The sequence below is a fragment of the Toxotes jaculatrix genome, chromosome 21, assembly GCF_017976425.1.
Source record: "Toxotes jaculatrix isolate fToxJac2 chromosome 21, fToxJac2.pri, whole genome shotgun sequence".
Lineage (NCBI taxonomy): Eukaryota > Metazoa > Chordata > Actinopteri > Toxotidae > Toxotes > Toxotes jaculatrix.
The window spans coordinates 4,259,182-4,279,132 of record NC_054414.1 but is presented as its reverse complement, the minus strand read 5'-3'; the positions used below and the strand labels follow the sequence as shown (position 1 = coordinate 4,279,132).

The window sequence follows — 19,951 nt, the reverse complement described above, 5'->3', positions numbered from 1 at the left end:
AGGGGAGTAGGGGTTGGGGAAGGAAGAAGGATCTGGGAATGCCACAAAGGAACACAAGGCATCACAGATGGAGAACGGCAAGGACAAGGAGCGCTTCCACCTTCAGGTTTTCCAGGTCTTTCTCGTATTTCAGCCGCTGGGTTGTAATGTCGCCCTGCTCTTCGCGTCGTCTCATCTCTTCAGTCATGACTGAGACTTGGGTCACCAGCTCTTGAATGCGCTCTTTCAGGGTCGAAGTTTGGGCCGAACCGTGATGCAATGGTGCATCCTCATCTGTCAAGGTCCTGTCTGGGTTGACCGGACTCATCATGCTTCTCAGCTCTTCCATTTCCCGGTCAAACCTCTCCACAAGGTTTGTCCTTTCCATCTCATGCTTCTTCTTGAGGTTCTCCATGCAGTTTGTCAATGAGTCGATCTCTTTAACGTTTTCTTCCGAACGGAGTCGCAGTGTTTCACTGGCCTTAGCTATTTCCAGCCTCATCTTTTCAGCTTCCTGCTCATAGTGGTCTTTGACCTCTCTGAGCTCCTTCCTGTGCCTTGCTATCATGTCCTGAAGCTCAATGGCTTTATCCAACGAATCAATGGGCTTTCCTTCAATCTGGATCAAAGTTTGTGGCCCTGTCACGGATTTTAAAGAAGCCTCGGATAGTTGAGTCTGAAGATCTTCTAGTTTAGACTGGAGATCGCTGGCAGCTTGTCTTAATTTAGGACAATTTGGACAGTCCAAGCTACCGATCTGAACTTCTGTATACTTTTGCTTTAGCTCTCTCTCATGCTGAACCTTCAGCCTAATCATCACATAAGAAATGTATGTTTCTTTGAGGGCTTCGAGCAAATATTCAGAGGTCTGTTTCTGCTCACTACCAAACTCAAAGCTTGCTAGAGCCAAAGGCAGGAGCTCCTCATTGTTATCCAGCATCACCCCAGATGCAATCTGCTTCAAACTATTTGACTTTGCCTCCAAGGTCTTCGTTAACTCTTTTAGAATCAGAGCATTTGTTTCATTGTCAAGCCAGCTGTACACAGATGCAAAATCTGGCTCTGTCACTATCTCACTCTTGACTTCTGCTTGAGAGCAAATCCCACTAACCAAGATCATCAAGCGTTTCTGTGCCATCATCTGTTCTGCCACAGCCCTTCCACTGCTATGTCCGGGTTCCTCTTCAGAGGTGCTCAACAGCTGGCTCCAGAACTCTCCCTCAACTACCCATCTCATGTCTTCTGGACGCACACACAGTGGCTCCTCTTTCGAAGAACCAAATAAAGTGCTTTTTAAACCACTTAGCATTCTCTCTACATTAACATCTACCTTTGCTAACATCTCTACAACCTGATTAATTGCCTTGGCTTTCATCTCAACCTCTTCTACAACTTGCTTTGTAAGTCCTTTATCATCAACCTGCTTTTCCCCTGCTTCAGCACACTCGCTAACCATCATTTCAACTCTACCTGTCTTCAATTCTAACTTCTCTTGTAGCGTTCTTATTTCTTTTTCTGCTTCTGCTAACTTCTTTCTACTGACTTGCTCAGATTCCTGGTTTAGTGCGATTAGTTCCCTGTTCCTAGCTTCCAGGTCCATACAGCGCTGCTCTGCAGACTGCAGGTTTGCCTCCATCTCAAATATCTTTGCTTGCGAGGCTTCCAGTAGCTCATTGAGTTGCTCTTTCTCTGGCTGTATGTCCTCGTCCTCATAATCTGTCTGGAAGCCCAGACCTTTCAGTGTGGCCTCTTTCAACTGCAGCTTCTTCTCAGTGTCTTTAAGGGTGTTGCCAAGCTCCTCCAATGTAACAAGAGCCTCATGGAGCCGCAAAGATTTCTCATTCAGCTCCCTCTCATAATACTCCCTGTCTATGGCGTTAGCTTGGTTTTCGGCCAGTTCAGCCTTTAGTCTTTTCAACTCTTCCATGGCCAGTTTATGCTGTTTGCTGCCCTGCTGGCTGATCAGTTCAGCTTTCAGTCTGTCTATTTCTCGGTCAGCCTCAGTCAGCTGGTTCACTATTTCCTGACATCGCTGTTTCAATGCCCCATTTTCATTTGTTAAAAGTTCAACCCTTTGAGAAAGCATTCCAATCGTCATCTCACTTGTCTCTGGGTGGTTTTCAATTTTCGAGCAGGGACCATAGGGGCTTTTTAGACTTTCAAAACTTTGCTTCTGAACCTTCCCCACCAAATCCTCCATGGTTAGAAGACGGGCTTCGTATTCACGAATGCTTTCTCCTGCCCTGGCTAAACTCTTTTTTATCATTTCATTTTCAATCTCCTGCTGATACTTCCAGGTTTCCAAGAGCTTCTGAAGTTGATACTTCTCTGTTGTCTCTTGATTACAGCTATGGGATTTCAAGACTTTGCCCAGCTCTGTTAGAGTGAGGGATTTGCCAGTTATCAAGTCTTCTAGTTCTTGAATTGCCTCTGAGCTGTCCTGGAGCAAGACACTAACAGTTTTTTGGACAGGTTCAGGGGGAGAGCCTTCCAGAACAGATGGGTTTGGGGGTTCAGAAAAGTAAGGATCCTTGATGGGGAGGTGAGAAAGCGAGAGGCCAAGCTGTGCCTGCATGTTGCGCTTTTTCAGCTCTTGCAGTTTCAGGAGCTCTTTGGTCTCCTGGTACTTCTTTGTTAAACTCTGTGCTTGAGAACTAACCAGTTCAGGCCTCTTCGTCTGGGGCGTCACATCAGCCTCCAGAACCAAAGGGTGCTCCAGCTTGGAAAAGGGGACCAGACAGTTGGTTAACACACAGCAGGGGAGACACAAAGCTTGCTAATAATTCTCAGCGTTATCTACCAATCATTTTCCTCTAATTTCTATTAAACAGTGACATTACAATTAGCATTCTCACATGATAATCCCAAATTATGTAAATGAACAGTGATTTAAAACAAATTTAAAACTCCTTTAGGTTTAATGTTGTAAATTAAAAGCAAAGGAAAGAGATTTAATGGCTGGGGTTAGTTAATCACAACAGAGCATGCACATTAAATGGTTAAAAGTTACTTCATGTGGTAAGTAATGCAATATTAGTTTCAGCTGGATGGTTTACTCAAGGATGGAAGGCATACCAGGTCCTACACACACATTTCTGAAGTTTTCTGGTCCAAGCTCATGTCTTGCACCAAAGCAATTCTCTTCTGAGTGGAGATAGTGAATCGTATTATTCAACTTAAGTCCAAAGTTCAACTATATTTTCTAATTTTCTCTATAGTTCACTGAAAGGCACTGTAATGCTATATGTCTAAAACAAAAAAGCAATTCAGAAACCCACACACTGTATCCTAATAATCACAGCAATGCCCAATTTTAACTGAGCCATAAACAAATTATCTATAGGGTATTCACTCAGTCTCACTCTGGCAAAACCATCCATACATCAACACTCAAGCACAGAAATTCATCCAACATCATACATTTATGCCATTACATAGCTTTATACAATATTTGTTAACGGAATAACAAATGGATGGTCTTCATAGCAGTTAATAGAAGATGAGAATCTGATGTCCATGCAAATAATTAGAAAACAAGCCAAGAGGTTATTATTCAAACATGTTGAGCCAAACATTTTAACAAGTAAAGCTATTATATCTTAACTATGATGGATAACATCACTCTAAATAAAAACTTAAGTAAACAACTATTGTAGTGAACTGCTAGGACCAATCAGGCTTTACTTAAATATTAGCAAGGAGGCAAAACGGAATATTTGATATCTAAAATTGGATGGTGTGAAATAACTCGAAAACAAAAAGTTAACCTAAGAACATAAAATTCAAAATAAAAAAATATAGAAAACTATGACCAAAAAAAAAAATCAAATGGCAAATGGAAAAAAAAAATCTCTTTCTTTTTCTTCTTCCCTCCATTTGTGCTTTTCCATTTTCCATTTTTAGGATCCAGTTGCAATTGTTACTAGCAACTGAATTTAAAAATAATTAATTTATACATTTTTCTCTATTTCATTTAGAGTGAAATAATCCCCTGAAAGTCTCGTCAGCAAACCATTAAACTGGCGTTCTTTGGTCCATAATCAACGCAATACTCAAGTAACTGCTGGCATGAGTTCAGATATCATACAGACCTATGACACAGAGAGAAGAGATGAACTAGTAGAAGCCAATTTAGTAATAAGATTTCAATGTTTTTTTTCACATGCAATGAACTCATGCAAAGGCACATATCTGTAGTTTCTTTGCTGCTTCAATGTCAGTTTGATGTTTTCTTACAATAAAATACAACATGCAAAGAATGTTACAAAATGAAGGGGACAACATTACTCAATTCAGAATATATGCATGAAATCGACTACAGGACTTCCCATTATAGCAGAGTAACATAAAATGCAATGCTGCTGCACACATAGAGGCTGATAACTCACCGGAGAGATGTAACCTGTCCGTATGTCCTGCTCTCTCTCCAGAGCCGTTCTCAGCTGGAGCTCCAGCTCCTGCTTGTGCTTGTTGGAGTCAAGGAGCTGCTGGTGACAGCTCTCCAACTGTGACTTCAAGTCCTCTATCTGCAGCAGCAGCAGGGACAACGTTTGATTAGTTAATAATTCCTTTAAAGGAAGCGCTGTGTATAATTTAATCTTGTTGATTTAACTGTTCATAGCTGATTAACTGATTCACTGAAAACTAGCTTTTATTCTGAAGTTTAAATATGAGCTCTGGTCTCCAGCTGGAAAAGGAAAAAGGCACTTTTCCTCTACATATAATAGTAAACGTACCCCTTGCTTGTAACTCTCCAACAGGTGCTCCAGCTCTGCAGTCTCCCTGGATTGCACTGTGGTGGGCAGAGGTACCCTTCTCTCCTCCCGTATGGGCGTCTTCTCCACCTGTCGCCAGTGTTGTTCAATTGCCTCCTCCACCCTCTCTCTCTCCAAAGGCGTGGAACCTAATGAATCTAAGTGTCCGACTCCCTCTCCACTCTCATAATCTGTCCTCCCTCCTTCTTTAACGGATGCTTGCTCTGCCGATGAGGTGGTCACAGACTCATACCTCTTCCGCCTCTCCTCCCTTCTCCGACTCCGCTCGAGCTCTCCCAAGTCTGCGTGGAGGCTTTCGGCCTCCTGTGCACGCTGCTGAGCCAGAGCCTGAGCGATGGGTCTGAACTCCGCCCAGTCAAAAGTTTTAGACCGGCCTTCTCGTCTACGCTCACGCGCCCGGCTCTTTATGATTCCCGGAGCGCACTCTCTCTCTACAGAGGAGGCCTCAGAGGAGGGTGAGTCCTGGGTGACGTCTGGCCTTACCAGACCTTCCAAAGGAGAGAAGGAGCCATGATCCTCAGTTGAGCTATAAGGCAGAGAAAGGGCAGTTAAGTTTAACTTCAAAGCGCTGATGGTCCATGTCCAGAATGTGGACTCGAATCACAGAATCCAAAGATTCAGTGTCGATTGGCAGAGATGAGTTTGGGCAACTTGAGACTCTGAGGTGTGAAATTCACTTTTTAAGATATACAAACACCGACATTTATTGGCAATGGACATAAATCTAATATTTAATGATGCTTTCATTACTTTGTGACTTCATATACACACAGGAAACTAGTTTTACTTGTTTATGTCACTTATTCAAAGTCTGTGAAACAAGAGAAGGAATGACAGTATTTTCCTTCTACTCACATTCAAAATTCATTATTATTATTTATTAAAATTCAGGAAATGGATTCAAAATAACGAGCACTGGCTGTGTGAACAAATTATAATAAAAAAAAACTACAGAGATAAAGTATCTGTTACCATACTGATCATAAATGAGCTGTAAATGTTTTTTTTTCAGAATGAATGTGAAACACAAAAAACAACTGTAAATAGAAGTGGAATTGGGGCAAAACAGCGATAAAATTGTGACACAACAGTTTTCCAGTTTAAATCAGAGGCTGATTTTTATTTCATTTTGGTTGATAAATCTGTGAAATACTGTTGGCACGATTGTACTGACCTCGCCACATCAGGTGCAGTGGATGGTCTGACGTTCTTCATGACTGCCTGGATCCAGTTCCTGCGTATACCTGCTGTCATGGCGGACAGTGTGTGCACTCCCTCCTGGGTCTAAACATTTTAAATCACCATGAAATGCACACGGAGTGGTCAGAAATACCACTATGACCAAATGTGATGTAACAGCAGGCCAACAGAAGGGCGAAAACCACAGACAAACAAATTCCCATACAAAAGACAGTGTCAAAGACAATAAAAAGTTTTTACAGCTTTTACTTTGTAAGAAACTTCAGGGCTGTGTGGATACGAAACATCATATTCTACTCTATTTCATATTCACAGCAGAAATATTTGTCCTTCATGAGAAAGCAAAGCCTCTTACATGTATTTGGAAACCATAGTTGCGTTGAGCCTGGTACTCGGTTACACTGTAGCAAGTAGACAGGTCAATCTCACCATCCAGGTCAGAGGCCTGAGGTAACACAAAGACGATGGATACACAACAAACATTAAACACTTGATCTGAAACATATCCAGTGATACTGAAATACAAAGCAATAAACTCACCTCTTCTGCTATTGAATCCTTATAGTATCGGAGGCTGTGATCCGTCAGCACAAACCAGTATTTCTTCCACTACAAGAGGAAGTTAGGAAAGTTAAAAGTCAGAGGCGTGTAAAGCAGCAACTTTCATCTACACAGATTGTTAAAAAAATGAACAAGCAGTCACATACTGAGCGTCCAGTCGCTCAATAAAACCTGTTCTACTTGGCAGCAGAGTTTGCATGTCCATCATATCATATAAAGATGTAAAGCCTTCAGGCTCCACCCTTGTCTTTGGAGTCCATTGAAGATACAACATCAAAGTGTGACCACACTTCTGTAAAGGCCATAGAACGCTACAGAGAAATCAAGAGTGCTTTAGGTGGACAGTTCAGATGCTGTTTGAACTGGCTTTTGACTCCCTTTTTGATGACTCCATCGCTCCTTTTAATAGACACTTTCACTGTGAAGCTGTAGCAGTTTCTTTTATTTTTAATAAATGTCGATATCATATGGATATTTCCTGATCTGTGCCAATTTATCTGGACGGTTCGAAGTTTTGCAGGTTATCAGTTAATTGAATAGTAGTTCTAAGTACCTGGCCTTGCTCATCCAGCTTCACCATCCAGCCTTTCTTGAAGTTCAGTAAATCCGGCTGAAAAACAAAAAAATACGACATGAAAAAAAAATACTGAGAATACATCTGTCTGGAAAGAATGTGGAAAAATCTGAGTGTCAATATGTTCACCATGCAAACTGTCCACAGAAGCAATCAAATACAAACCATGTCACGTTTTGAGAGTGCGGCAGTAGATTACCACCAGTTACCTTAAAATATAACAGAATAAAGCAGACTAAGCTCCAAAAAGCAGCCAGGCACACTTCCTGAACGACACTGGCAGAGTGTCAAATTCACGCACAAAATCATATCTTCATTGTTCAAAAATTGAGAGAAGCAAAAACACATGCTCACTCAGCTGAGGGTAGAAGTTGACCCTACCAATGGACCAGACTGATTAAAAGCTGTGGATGTGAGATTGTCGACACGTGGACCACTGGCCAGGGGCAACTTCTGCCAGATTTGCTGTTTGTTCTGTGCAACTCCAGCTGAAGATGCAGGACCCAGTGCACAACACTGCTGTAGTCTACTGTGACTCCACACAGTGACAAAAACACTAACACACATACAGGTGAACAGTGACCTCAGGAAGCAGTGGTAAGTTGTGATATATGCTCACACACACACACAGAGACACTTGTCTCTCTTTTCCAGCAGAGATAAAATGACACACATGGCACAGAATGGGTGCAATAAATACACGCAGCGGGCAAAATCTGCACACAGGGCAGAGCAGAATGATGAGTGTAACCTGGAGAGGAGTGGGAGAAGAGGGGGCTGCACTGCCCCCTGCAGCATGGAGGTTTGGCGTACAACATCCACACCCTCGCACCACCACACCAAGGCCAAAGAAACATTAGGAAAAAGGAAATTTTAACTACAATAGAAAAAACACACATGAACAGGAGAACTGAAAATCCCGGCTTTTTCTTTTACTCAACGTAACGGAGAGGTCAGAGGTCAGGGTTGGAGGTCACTAACAAGAAAGTAATGGATGGATTAAAAAGGACAACTTGCTTATCTGTTAAAATACTGCACTGTGTATCATAGTGCCCTACATGTGCCCCTCACTTACCCTCATCAAACCCTGAGAAAAACTGTTTTCAAAAGCTGCCATGTAAACCCAGTGGCATGCTGCTGGGGGGACGTCCACAGAGACCTTTCTCAATGTTTAATTCTCCTAACTCTGTTATCTAACTGAATCTAGCCTCTCAGCCCCAACAACAACCCGGTGACCTCGCTCCACTCAGCTGAAGACCTGGCACTGATGCTGACCCTGTATCTTACAGCTTAGTGGGAACAGGAAAGGCTTTGTCTGGGACACCACAGACACACTGAAACACACACATACACACATTCAGGGGGGAGTGTCGATATATATGTGTGTTAGCTACTGTCAAAAACAATCGGAGCAAATCTGAACTTGAACCTGATCATAGGTTGACTAGTTTGTTTGTAGCTCATATTCAGGCTTTACCACAGCAACAAGCAGCATTACAACCCTACAAATACAGACTGTCATTGTGCCCTGGTTTCAGGTCTGGCAAAAAAAAAATCAAAATCAAAATCTAATTCCACTTAGCTTCTCAGTTGTAATTATTTTTATGAATGCTTTGGGATTTTGGACTGTTGGTCAGGATGACAAGCAATTTATTATGACAATTTACTGGCAAAATTATCAAGCAACTCATCAAGAAAACAGGTGGCAGACTTAAATGAAAAGAATAATGGTAAAATGTTTTATTTGTTGGCAGCAAAGAAACAAACTCTGGTAATGTTTGCTACACACCCACACTCTTACACACACAGAGGTCACAATGAGACGTCATTTACTCTACAAGAACATCTGGCTTGACTCATGTTTATATGCATCATATCACTTGACAGTCACAGAAAATGCCTGAGAGATTAACCCTGGACCTTGATGGCACTCCTGTAGATTAAACACTCACCGTCATGACTGACTCGGTCGTCCTTCGGTCCAAGGATTTGGCTCTCCTCAGAGGGGGCAGGGTAGAGGGGAAATCCAGGCCCTGACCAGCGTCATGCCTCTGGCCCTGCAGAACACACACACACATAAACACGCTTAGGTTTTTCTACATTGTTTTTACACCCACGTAAGGTGAATTAACTCTCATCCACAAAAACACAAAGTATGCAAAAACATTTTTAACACTTTTTAATGATGCACGAGACAATGTTTGACACACAAAAATCACAGATCATTTGCAGAACATCATCTAGTTCAGTCTGTTTGGGCTGATGTTAATGTGCTGTGGAGAAATGTCACAACAACCACTCCTTCTTTGTCAAACACACTTTATTCGACTCTGCAGAGCACAGCACTGAACCAAAGAGTCTGAAAAAAAAAAAAACACAGTTAGAGTGAAGCTAAACATGCCCGTTCTTAATCTGTGTGTGTATTGTTTAAAACAACAGTAAAAATAACAGCTAGCTTATGGTGTGCGTGCAGCATGAGGCAAACAAGCAGTCTTAGCCTTTTTTTCTGTGTATGTACGTGATATTTTCATCTGCGCATGACTGACAAAGATCTAGGGCCAAAACAAAACCAAAAAAACACAGTTAACAGTGTTTAACAGAGTCTGAGTGTGACTGAGTGCGGCAGTGTGTTGGGTCTCTGTGTTCCCAAAGCTGGATTTTCTGCCGTTCTATCCAAGCACAGGAGGGCCAGGGTGGGAAAGGGAAGCATAATCACCAGGGGAATCCCACCACAGAATGGAAACTGGAAATGAATACAGCACACGCTGCTGACCTCTGACCTACAACCAAAACAAAGACAGGACAGAGAGAAGGAGAGATGGAGGGAAGAGGGCGAGGGTGAAGGGAAAAGACAGAGGAGGAGTGGGGGGAGGTGCTGGGACGGGGTGGGGGAGACCCAAAACCAACGCTGGTAGGTCCAACGCTGAGCTCACATCTGTTCTGCCATGCGATGTTTAAAAACACTGTTTACAAGTCTCACCGTATCTATTGTAAACGACTGCACAATGTTGGCACTGTTGACTTCAATGTGCAAGCAGACAGACACACACACACCCACACACACACACACACACACACACACACACACACACACCCACACAGCAGCGTTACCTCTCTGTGGAAGCGTCTGTGCTCACTTCGGCCCTGTCTGGCTCCACTTCTCCCCGACTCTTCCACCTCCATTTTCTCTTGGTTCTCCAGCTCCAAGGCCTCCAACTTCTCAATGACACCGGAGCGACTGCAAACCAACACACACACACACATTTAACTATAACAATGCATTCAGTTTCATTGCATGGTGGTTCTGGGATCATAGCAAAGCCCTTAGCTGGACTGATGCCGTGGTCCCATTATAATCTGCAAACAAGATACGGCTTCTGACAAAGCATATTGTGAAGAGTGTTTGGCCTTAAATCACGCTTAGGCTGGTTTGATAAAATTCAACATTTTGTATGAATTCAGAAACAGTAACTCTAACGTGAGGGCAGACACGTCACAACCTCCTCAACCTGCTATTTGCTCTCCTCGTACATATAATATATAATTTCAGGCAGGACACCCTGGGGGACCCAAAGCTTATTCTACTAGTGCAGTCATGCTAAGTTTCTTTGAGTCGCATCATCATGTGAGCCAGATAAACGCCTGATATGTCAATGTGAAGATCAACAAGACTTCAGAAAGCTGTTGACAGCCAAACCTCTGGCATCAGAGCTTGAAATGTTAAATTAGGTGATTTATGAAAAGCTGCTTCTGGAAGATCTATCTGCAGGACCGATGGGGAAAGAAAAAAAAAAGCAAGCCTACGCTCACTGGTGTCCATCTGTAACCTTCCTCAAACTGTGACACAGTACACTGCCAACTCTGACACGCTCCCACACAGGTTCGTTCTTAAATGACAGAGGAATCTGCATCAGAGGGAGGGAGAGGGTGAGAGGCAGTGGGAAATATTATATTGCGCTTTTGTCTAAATGCTGCCCTTATTTGGGGACTCTTCAGCCAAAGCTGCTGTCCTTAAAAGGGAATGAAGGAGAGGGGAGGAGGACAAGGATGGTGTGAGGCCAAACGCCCACTATATGATCCTGCTGTGTTTGAGGCCTTGTCCCAGACAGACTTGTGTGAAATCGTTAGAGTATAGTCCTGAGCAGCATCAGTCTAGTTTGCATTAACGATGTTTGCCAATCATATTTGTCTAATGGCCTTCCAGCAGTGTGCTATTATTAATCTTTTATTAAAGATTATAATAGCAAACAAGTTTATTATTTTATTATTATTAATCCTTTCATGTGGGTGTTTTTTTGTCTGATGACAGATGATGGTAGAGAGATGATGGGATATAAGGAACGAGTGCCGTTCATGGTTGGGGGCTCCACCTCCGTGGGCAACCTGGTTTGTTTTTGTTTTACCTTGTTTGGCCCACGCTACAAGAGGGAAAACTTCTCTGACATGATTGCCTGTCGTTGTGACTTTTTTTTACGTGAAAGAGGATGACGTGTTAAACTGCCACTGTGTTTAGGTAACAAAGTTTATGTTTGAAAGGGGCTTAAGTCAAAGAGAGTAACCCTGCCTGGCTGGCTGCTGTGTGGGCATGTCTGCACAGAGGGAGAATCTGCTCAAACCCCAAACTGACTCAAATGGACCAGTAAAGTAATGTGTTTGTGAGTCTGTATGTGGGCACTCCTCCTTTTCCTTTCATGCCTGGTATGGATGGAGGGACTGAATGGAGCAGGAAGTTGGCTGTGGGAAGAAAAAAGCGGCCCCCGCACCTCACCCCCTCGGTCTGTTTGAAATGTTGCCGTCTATGGTTTGTGTATGACTGTGGAAGACCTGTGACCTCTAAACGAACTGCGCAGGGGCCGAGAGGCAGATTACTGCATGGAAAGTACAGAGGATTCATGTTTATAAAGCCTGTGCTCACAGTCAATAAGACCACTGATAAAAAAAAAAAAAAAAAAACTGACAGGGAGGGGTGATTATTAGGAAACAGACATGCACATGAGAGTTGATATTCAGAACACACCACAAATCCCAGGATGTCTTCATTTCACCAAACACAGCCCCCCTCCCTCTTCCATCAAAACCACAGTTGTCCGAGCATATGTCTTCACATCAAAAGCTTTGTGCGTCACTAGACTGTGTGTGTGTGTGTGTGTGTACGTGTATGTGTGTACACATGCCTTTAAAAGGATAAGCCCAAGCCTCAAGTATACCCAGACCACGGTGCCTGTAGCACACAGCCGAGATTCCCAGAAAGCAGTCCACTAAGCTGGTTCATCAGGTTAAATCACAGACTAAATACTTCACTTGTCAGCGAGGACAGCGAGGTGTTACCACGCCAAGAATATCACTTCCTCTACTGTCTGACCGACGTGTGAATGTGTGCTCTTGTTTCATTCAGGCGAGCACAAGAAATTACATAGTGGATCAGTGAAAATGAGGCTGTTCTCACATTTAGTTTGATATATTCAGATGTCAACGTACTTGGATAAAGGACTGTAAAACATTTACACATAATGACTTTGTCCAAACATCTTTATCTACCAGTGAGCGTGGCAGACGGTGAGGCGTGGGTGGGTCCATCACACACGTACTTTCCAATGCCGGCATGCAAGTGCTGCTTCATCTCATGTGTTAACAGTTATTTACTTAACTTTTGGTGAGCCAGGCATTAGCTGGAATGACACAACAGCAGAGCGACCTCTCACTATGCATGAGCTGCTTTTTAAAGGGACGTTCCACTAATGTTACGCACTGAGATCAGTTTCCTCAGTCTGTGAAAACAGTTCTCTAAAGTCTTCTGCCAGAAATATGAGACTACAAATTTATAACAAATGGTCTGTCTTACGAACTGGAAGCACAAAGATGCTGTATTATGGAAACTGCAGGATTCTGGTTTTATGGGGCTTAAGTCAAGAAATATCAGATGTCAGATAAGCTCTCTTTGACTAGAAGTCATGATGTACTGGCCTCTACTGCATCGATATTGACCAGTCTGTGATTTTAAGGAATTGCAAACTAAATTTGCACAAGTAACCCATTAAGTTCAACTGACACTTATGAAGAGATGAACACACAAATCAAAGTGCTGCGCTTTACAGAAACAATACAGTAAAAAAAAAAAAACATGGACCAAATGGACAATTATAAAATTAACTGTAGCTCCAGAATCTGGCTCCCAGTCAGTCACACAGCACATGATGGGCTAAAACTTGTACTTTAGTATTCTGGGTTGAATCATCACACAGTGCCAGCTGTCAGCAGCTACAGTCTGAAAATACAAGTTTCTGAAATCAAAAAATTATGTTTTCCAACTGCAACATGTTGAGAGCCACTGAGTTAAAGACAGGAGAAGAAAGACTGTAAAAGGCACATTTCAGGACACAGTAATGGATGAATAAGAAACAGACACTGACCTCCTCTCGGGGCTGAGGACGGCCTCCCTCTCCTGCCTGTCAGGACTCCTAAACCGGCTCCTCTTCTCAGCCTTTCTGGCCTCGGCCTCCAGCCGTCTGGATCGCGGCGTGTCGTGGTGGCTGTAGGAGTGGCTAGCCCTCTGAGTGGCCGGGTGACTGTCGGTGCTGGTCACTGTGCTGCCGCTGGCGTCCGAGTCCAGAGAGCTGACCGAGCCGCTGATGTGGGACCCGTTGGAGAGCAGGGAGCTGCCGGAGGGAAAGGGGTCGCTGGGGGCTGGGGAGAGGCAGCGTGGGACTCCTCCCAGGCTGGAGCAGGAGCCTGTGGGGGAGAGCAGGTCGCTGGGCGGCTGTGGCACAGAGCTGTGCAGCGGCAGGTTTCCCCGTTCTACCTCGTCACCATTCACAGAGCCTGCGTCTGAGCCATGGCCCACAGATGCGCAGTCACCTTGACAAGAAGAACAGAAGGTGCCACAAACACTTACTACAAAAAAAGATAAACTTTACTTTCTGTTAGGTCTGTTATCATCTTAGCTATAACTGATTTTTACCACGGAAACTTCTAGAACACTTGTTCATTTTATGTGCTTGACATTTCCTTTAATTTCATTTTCAAAGCACTTAATAAACATTGTATTGTGTTCTTCTATACAAAGTTGTTGTTCCTCCTTACCTGTGGAGGGCAGTGGTGATCCTGGGGGCAGGTCTGCCGTGGCCCAGACTGCAGCCCCCTCAGCCTCCCTCTGGTTCAGCTCCTCCTGCCAGATTATGGAGCTGGAGTCTGGAACCTTCTCAGCCTCAGGGATCCCAGAGCCAGTCACTGCTACCTTGGCTGGACCTGGCTCCTGGACACAAGCACATGAAAAAGTCAAAAACAATGTAATAGGAAAAGGGGAATACATTATCAAACTATGACATGGGCCCTTTTCGTACGGCGTAAAGAGGAATTACCTGGGAGGTCGTAGGCTCCACCTTGCGTTTCTTCTTCTGGTTCTGCTTGTTGGTTCGGGGGTAAACGACCAGCTGCTCACTCCACCTGAAAATACATAGAGAACGGTGTCTATGCCCTTTGTGCGTGAACATTCTGCCCCACACAATCCATAAAGAGACACGGCGAGACAACTCACCCATTGATGATCTCTTTGTTCTCTCCTCTGATGAAGTACTCCTGGTCTGGCGTGATGATGCACAGGGAGTTCTTCTGGCCTGTCTTGGGCTCAGCATCGATGACATCTGTGCAGAGGTTCATGTTCACGGTGCCCTGAGGCAGAGTGCTCGGCTAAAGGAGAGGAAAATAACAAAAGCTCACTGTATATCCTGTATGATTTCATCCATGGATTGAATAACTGACTACAGCAAAGGGAATAATAACAAAGCTGAAGAGTAACTTAGACATAAATCAATCAATTACTACAACACTAGGAACATTTAAAAAGCAAGTGGAAGAGTGGAACTTTAAAGGGCAAATGTGGAAAAATATGTTAGCGGGATGCTTGAGTCACTGGTTTCCATCCATGTCCATCCACTGGTTTGTTTCCATGTTGGATGGGTGACTGCCCGACTAAACACTGATATCATTGGTATCACATTTCAAATAGCTCAAAACTCAAAGAGAGAAGATCAGAGGGAAAACACGCCTCAGTGCTGCGAAGTGTTTCACAGACTTGGCTTAGCAGGCTTCACAATAAGTCTCCTCCAATCCCTCATTCCTCATCTGCCTCTCTTCTTCAGAGGCAGATCTCAGGGCACATCAGGCCCGTACTGTATGGACACCCGGCTGTGATCACCAGCTCACCATGGTAACTAGGCAAATCCTTTCAGTTGAACCACACAGTGAGTGAAAAGGGGAGATGACAGCAATGGGATGCCGGACTAAAGCGGCTTTGTGTGTGTGATCAGTGAAGAACGTAGAGCTTTGTCTGCTTTGTAAACCAGCTATGACACAGAAATACTATAACACTGAAAAAAATATATCTCATTATCTTGGTAGTAAAACCTGAAACATTCAACAAGCCAGAGCCAATAGACTGATACATGTTTCCTGTATGTTTTGTGTGACTAGATTGTCATTTTAACCATATAACTTATTGTCTCATTAACATCAGAGAGAAAAAAAATCCCCTAAGCTTCCTCTCCAACCTGTTCTGTGTCTGGTCTGAATCCTGCAGCTCTGTTATCAGACTTTGCTGGGTTATGCCTGCTACAGATGTAAAACAGGTGCTGGGTCTCTTTCCAGCTCCTTTTAAGGCCACTGAACACAGATCCAGCTTTATTAAGATCTGCCTGTAAACCCCTGGGGGCTGCCAAATATGGCAATTACACTGCGTCGCACTTTCGACGCTGTGGAGGAATTTCCTCCACTAGAAGCAAAAAAATGATCAAGTTTGAGAATCAGTAGCGGTGAGAGATGACTTTGTCTAAGCAGTGTGATAAATTTACGTCACATCGATATTTTAGTGATAACCGCTGAGATAAGAATGGTAACATCTATGCAGTACATACATCTAGTACTTTGTGAAGTGTGAAGAAAAGCTGAGACTATATAACACGTTGCGCACTCTATTAATCTATCACCATCGATAGGCCTTTCCAACCAAACAGTTCCAGGAACCATGGAGCCATAGGACCTCAACTTAGGATAAGCTGAGGAGGAACTTAAGCCAGGAAGGGGAAGTTCCTCACCGCAAACTTTTCTGACACCTGGAGCTACAGCAAAGGAACTACACTTAAGGTCAGGGTTGGTTCCTTTGGTTGAAACACAGGTTAGGTTCATGGCCCCCTGGAAAAGTTCCTGAAGTGGAAAGGGACTATAACATTAGAACAAAACCTCAACAGCATAAATCTTTTATTAATTTCTGCAGGTAGGGGACCTTAAGGAAATGAGAACATACAGAAATTGTATTTGCTATAATAAGTATAGTCTAGTTTGATCCAACAACTAATTAACCCCGGAAACTTCCCACTGTCCATCCACAATGTAGGTGTATGACACTGAGCAGAGGTGAAGGGGATGTTCACAGTGCCTGGAGGTGAGTTTTCTGTGTTATTTGTTGCTCTTAGGTGGAGCCTGGTTTTTCTAAAGTCCAGCTGATCCTGGTGCTAAGAGTGTAAAAGCAACTTGTTGCTTAGAAACTGCTACTGGCAGCAAAACAAAGGCGATGTATCTGCCAAGGCTACCACTCAAACACACAACGAATTGTCCTGGGTTTGATTTCTACACAACTGGGCCAATTCCATATCCTCCAATTGTGTCTGTCCTCCATGAGGCTGACTATTTTTAGCTTCGCTATGGGATATTATTAAAAGCAGCGACTTTCTCACAGACTCCTCTTGAGATTTCAGCCACTGTGGCTGACATGACACGAGAGACTATAAAACACTCCGAAAGACAAGAACCAAGCAGAAACAATACAACCCACAGGAGGCTGACGAGTAAAAATGCTCTATACTAAAAAAAAAGGGGATGTGTCTATAAGGTAATTACCCCATGCTAAAATTTTTACTTTTTATTGCAGCCCAGGCCCCACAGTAAACTTTCCAAAAAACTGTAAAAACGGCATGAAAAAACAACAGAGCCAGCTCTAGAACTAAGTGGAGAACACCCACTCCATAAATGATAAATCCTCCAGGAGGCTTTTACAGGCTGAGCCAAAGGCAAGTCCGCCACAGCAGGCCCTGGACAGGAGACCGCTGTTTTATATGGTACATGCTCCTCGACACAGTACCCTCCATCAAAACTCTCAACAGACAGGAGCTGCCAGTTTAGCTTCTCCGAACACTGTCGATGCAAAGTTTCACCATGGCGGAAAAAGTTCACTTGAGTGACGTAACTGTATTTAATTTTCTAAAACATGATGGAGGACAGAGGCAGATCTGGAGTAAAGCAGTCGCCTCCTGTGCCCCCTTCAGCATGTTCTCATGGTTATTGACCTCCTGACCCTAAAGACTTCAGGGTGGTCTGAAGATATCAAGGCTTTTCTGGAAAAATCGGTTTCTCTGTGAATGCCTCTCTCACCGTACGTCCATTTCCAGCCTTCATCTCAATTTGATTAGTCATGTATGTAACCGTGATGTACTTTCTAAACTATTCCTCTAACTGTTCAAATATCGAGCCGGGTGCTTGCTGTGGCAGGCCATGTGTGGAATGTCTGGGTCTGGGGCATATCTGACGTTTCCTCTGTGGTTTTTTAGGGGCTAGAGCTCCTTTTCTCTTGCTCTCTGTGGTCCTGGGGCTGCAAGCTCACTGCAGTTCACCAAATAAGGGCATTGGAGGAGGAATGCTGCTTTAGACGGGAGAGCATCCTTCCCTCTGCTCGTGGTGGAAATAGTTGGGCTTTAAGAGGCCACTGCTTCAGATAGCACCCTGCTGTCTGCTGAGCAAAAAATAGAAGACGATGTCACTGATGCCTGAACCGCGTCCTTCAAGAGGAATCAGATGTTCGGAGCATCCATTTGGGAAAAACGGTTCCATTCAACCACTTTTTTGTGTTGTAATTTTGTCATGTAGTGACTGGGACCTGATGACAGTCAGAGCATCTTTATTATAGTCACATGTGTATAAGCATACACACCCTGAAACTAGGCTGACTAAACACACATCATTAGATTCATCCTTCTAAAATAAAAATACAAAAACCTAAAAAATAAAAAACCTGGCTGATCTTTCACCCAAATAAGTTACAAGCTGAAGCTGATAATAGCCATGAGTCAAGACTGATGATCATATATCAACCTTAGGAGCAATAACTAACTAATATTACTTATAACTTCACTAGTTTACTCCCTGCATTTATTAGCCGTGGGGAGGACCTCTCAGCCTGTGAAATCAGACGTATAATATCTGCTTTGTCAATAGTGTAATAAAGTGACTGTAATGACTGTACATGTAATTTACTAACTCAAAAAGGGGGATTTAATGCTAATGATTTCTGGATTTTCTTACCTTCAGAGCCAGTTTTTAGCTAAGCTAACCGGCTGCTGTCTGTAGATATGAGAGTGGTATTAATCTTCTCACCTTACGCCTTCGCAAAAGGGCGAATAAGTGGAAATGTCAAACTGTCCCTTTAAAGCAGAGAACAACTGTTTCAATTCAACACAGATCGCTCCCTCCAACATCAAATAATGTGAAACAAAAAAGGAAGGGAATAAAAAAATGTCTGAGGTTCTTTTTTTTTTTTTAATCTACACAAGAACGGGAAAATCACCTTTAGCTGAAATATGACCATTATACCTCAGAGTAGGAACTGTTTTTGCTACAACCAGCCATGACAATACTTAATTAAACTAAGCTAAACCTAACTAAGCTAATCTAACTTCTAGTGTTGATGGAAAAAAAGCCATTTCACTACACTTCTGGCATTTTTCCTGTAACATCTTGAAAATGTTAGATGCTTCAACAATCAAATTCAAATGAACTGGTTTACCCTTGGTCAGCACAAAACATGAACATGAAGGAGGAGGCTTTACTTTAAGCTCCCATGACCGTAAACTTGAACCCTGTAGAAGTGTTTTAATACAGCCACTAATAAACACAGAGCCAAAAATACTTTTTTTATACATGTACAGTAAGGCATGAACCCCCCCCCTGTTATGAGAGGCTTAGCAGAGCTGGTCTGATGATGAACAGCAATAAGAGTGGAGATAATGTGATCAAAAGAGCAATAAGACAAAGAGTGGGTGGGTGTGGCTCGTATAAATCTCTCCACTCAGTAAAAGCCACATGAAAGGAACGGGACATATGAACGTAAGCCTCAACCCCCGACCTCAAACAAATCATATCTGTCCTCCCCTGGTGGCTCGAGCCACTGGCTAAACAATGATGAGCTTGGTGAGATCAAGATCGTTAGAGTTGTTATCAGCTCCAGTGTTTAAGGGAGCTCCTATCCTCAGGGTCCAGAGCACAAAGCAGCCATTTCCCTGACCCACTTTTCCTGCCTTGTGGAGAAGATGAAAAGACCACGGGACAATGAGGCAGACAGTTTTGGAATCACTGTTACAATGAGAGGAAAACACACAACTGCACACCAGCCTGGGTGTCACTGGAAACACATTACACAGTGGAAACATGCACGTGCAACCACGCAAACACAACCAAGTTTCCTCCCATTGTCATCACTGGCAACACAAAGAGATTCACCAAATGTGACTTCAAACGCCTGGCTGATACACAGACGCATAGTCGGGCTGTTACAAAGTCACTGTCCTGCTCTCTCACAGGGACACACCTGCTCTTTCATATTAAAAGCAAAGACACAAGGTCAACAAGTTCAGCTATTAGTTAAAAACTGTTGCTGTCCTAGAGCATAAACTGTGTTTCAGCTTCTCAACACATGTAAAAGCCAGCGTCTGTGTGTTTCTGGCAGGCTGGCTGGTAGTGTGTGGCCCCCAGTGTTTACACACAAGCAGTCGAATCTCCACCCTGATCAGCCGGTATGGGTTTGGTCACCTGTGTCACA

At 43.5% G+C, this 19,951-nt stretch overlaps 1 protein-coding gene across 3 annotated transcripts in view; it reads right to left on the bottom strand.

Moving 5' to 3' along the window:
• The window catches only part of LOC121201076 (myosin phosphatase Rho interacting protein), a 35,400-nt gene that overhangs the window by 8,096 nt on the left and 7,353 nt on the right, over positions 1 to 19,951 (bottom strand). The window contains exons 4-16 of one of the 3 annotated variants that reach the window (XM_041066689.1): positions 14,624 to 14,775; positions 14,448 to 14,532; positions 14,170 to 14,341; positions 13,500 to 13,944; positions 10,201 to 10,327; positions 9,042 to 9,146; positions 7,069 to 7,125; positions 6,495 to 6,563; positions 6,310 to 6,399; positions 5,929 to 6,038; positions 4,716 to 5,280; positions 4,368 to 4,505; positions 101 to 2,698 (exon numbers count right to left, since the gene is read on the bottom strand). In XM_041066689.1, coding sequence (XP_040922623.1) covers positions 101 to 2,698; positions 4,368 to 4,505; positions 4,716 to 5,280; positions 5,929 to 6,038; positions 6,310 to 6,399; positions 6,495 to 6,563; positions 7,069 to 7,125; positions 9,042 to 9,146; positions 10,201 to 10,327; positions 13,500 to 13,944; positions 14,170 to 14,341; positions 14,448 to 14,532; positions 14,624 to 14,775 — 4,713 coding nt within the window. The remainder of the gene's footprint in view (positions 1 to 100; positions 2,699 to 4,367; positions 4,506 to 4,715; positions 5,281 to 5,928; positions 6,039 to 6,309; positions 6,400 to 6,494; positions 6,564 to 7,068; positions 7,126 to 9,041; positions 9,147 to 10,200; positions 10,328 to 13,499; positions 13,945 to 14,169; positions 14,342 to 14,447; positions 14,533 to 14,623; positions 14,776 to 19,951) is intronic. The other 2 variants (XM_041066690.1, XM_041066691.1) reach the window with 2 other exon arrangements.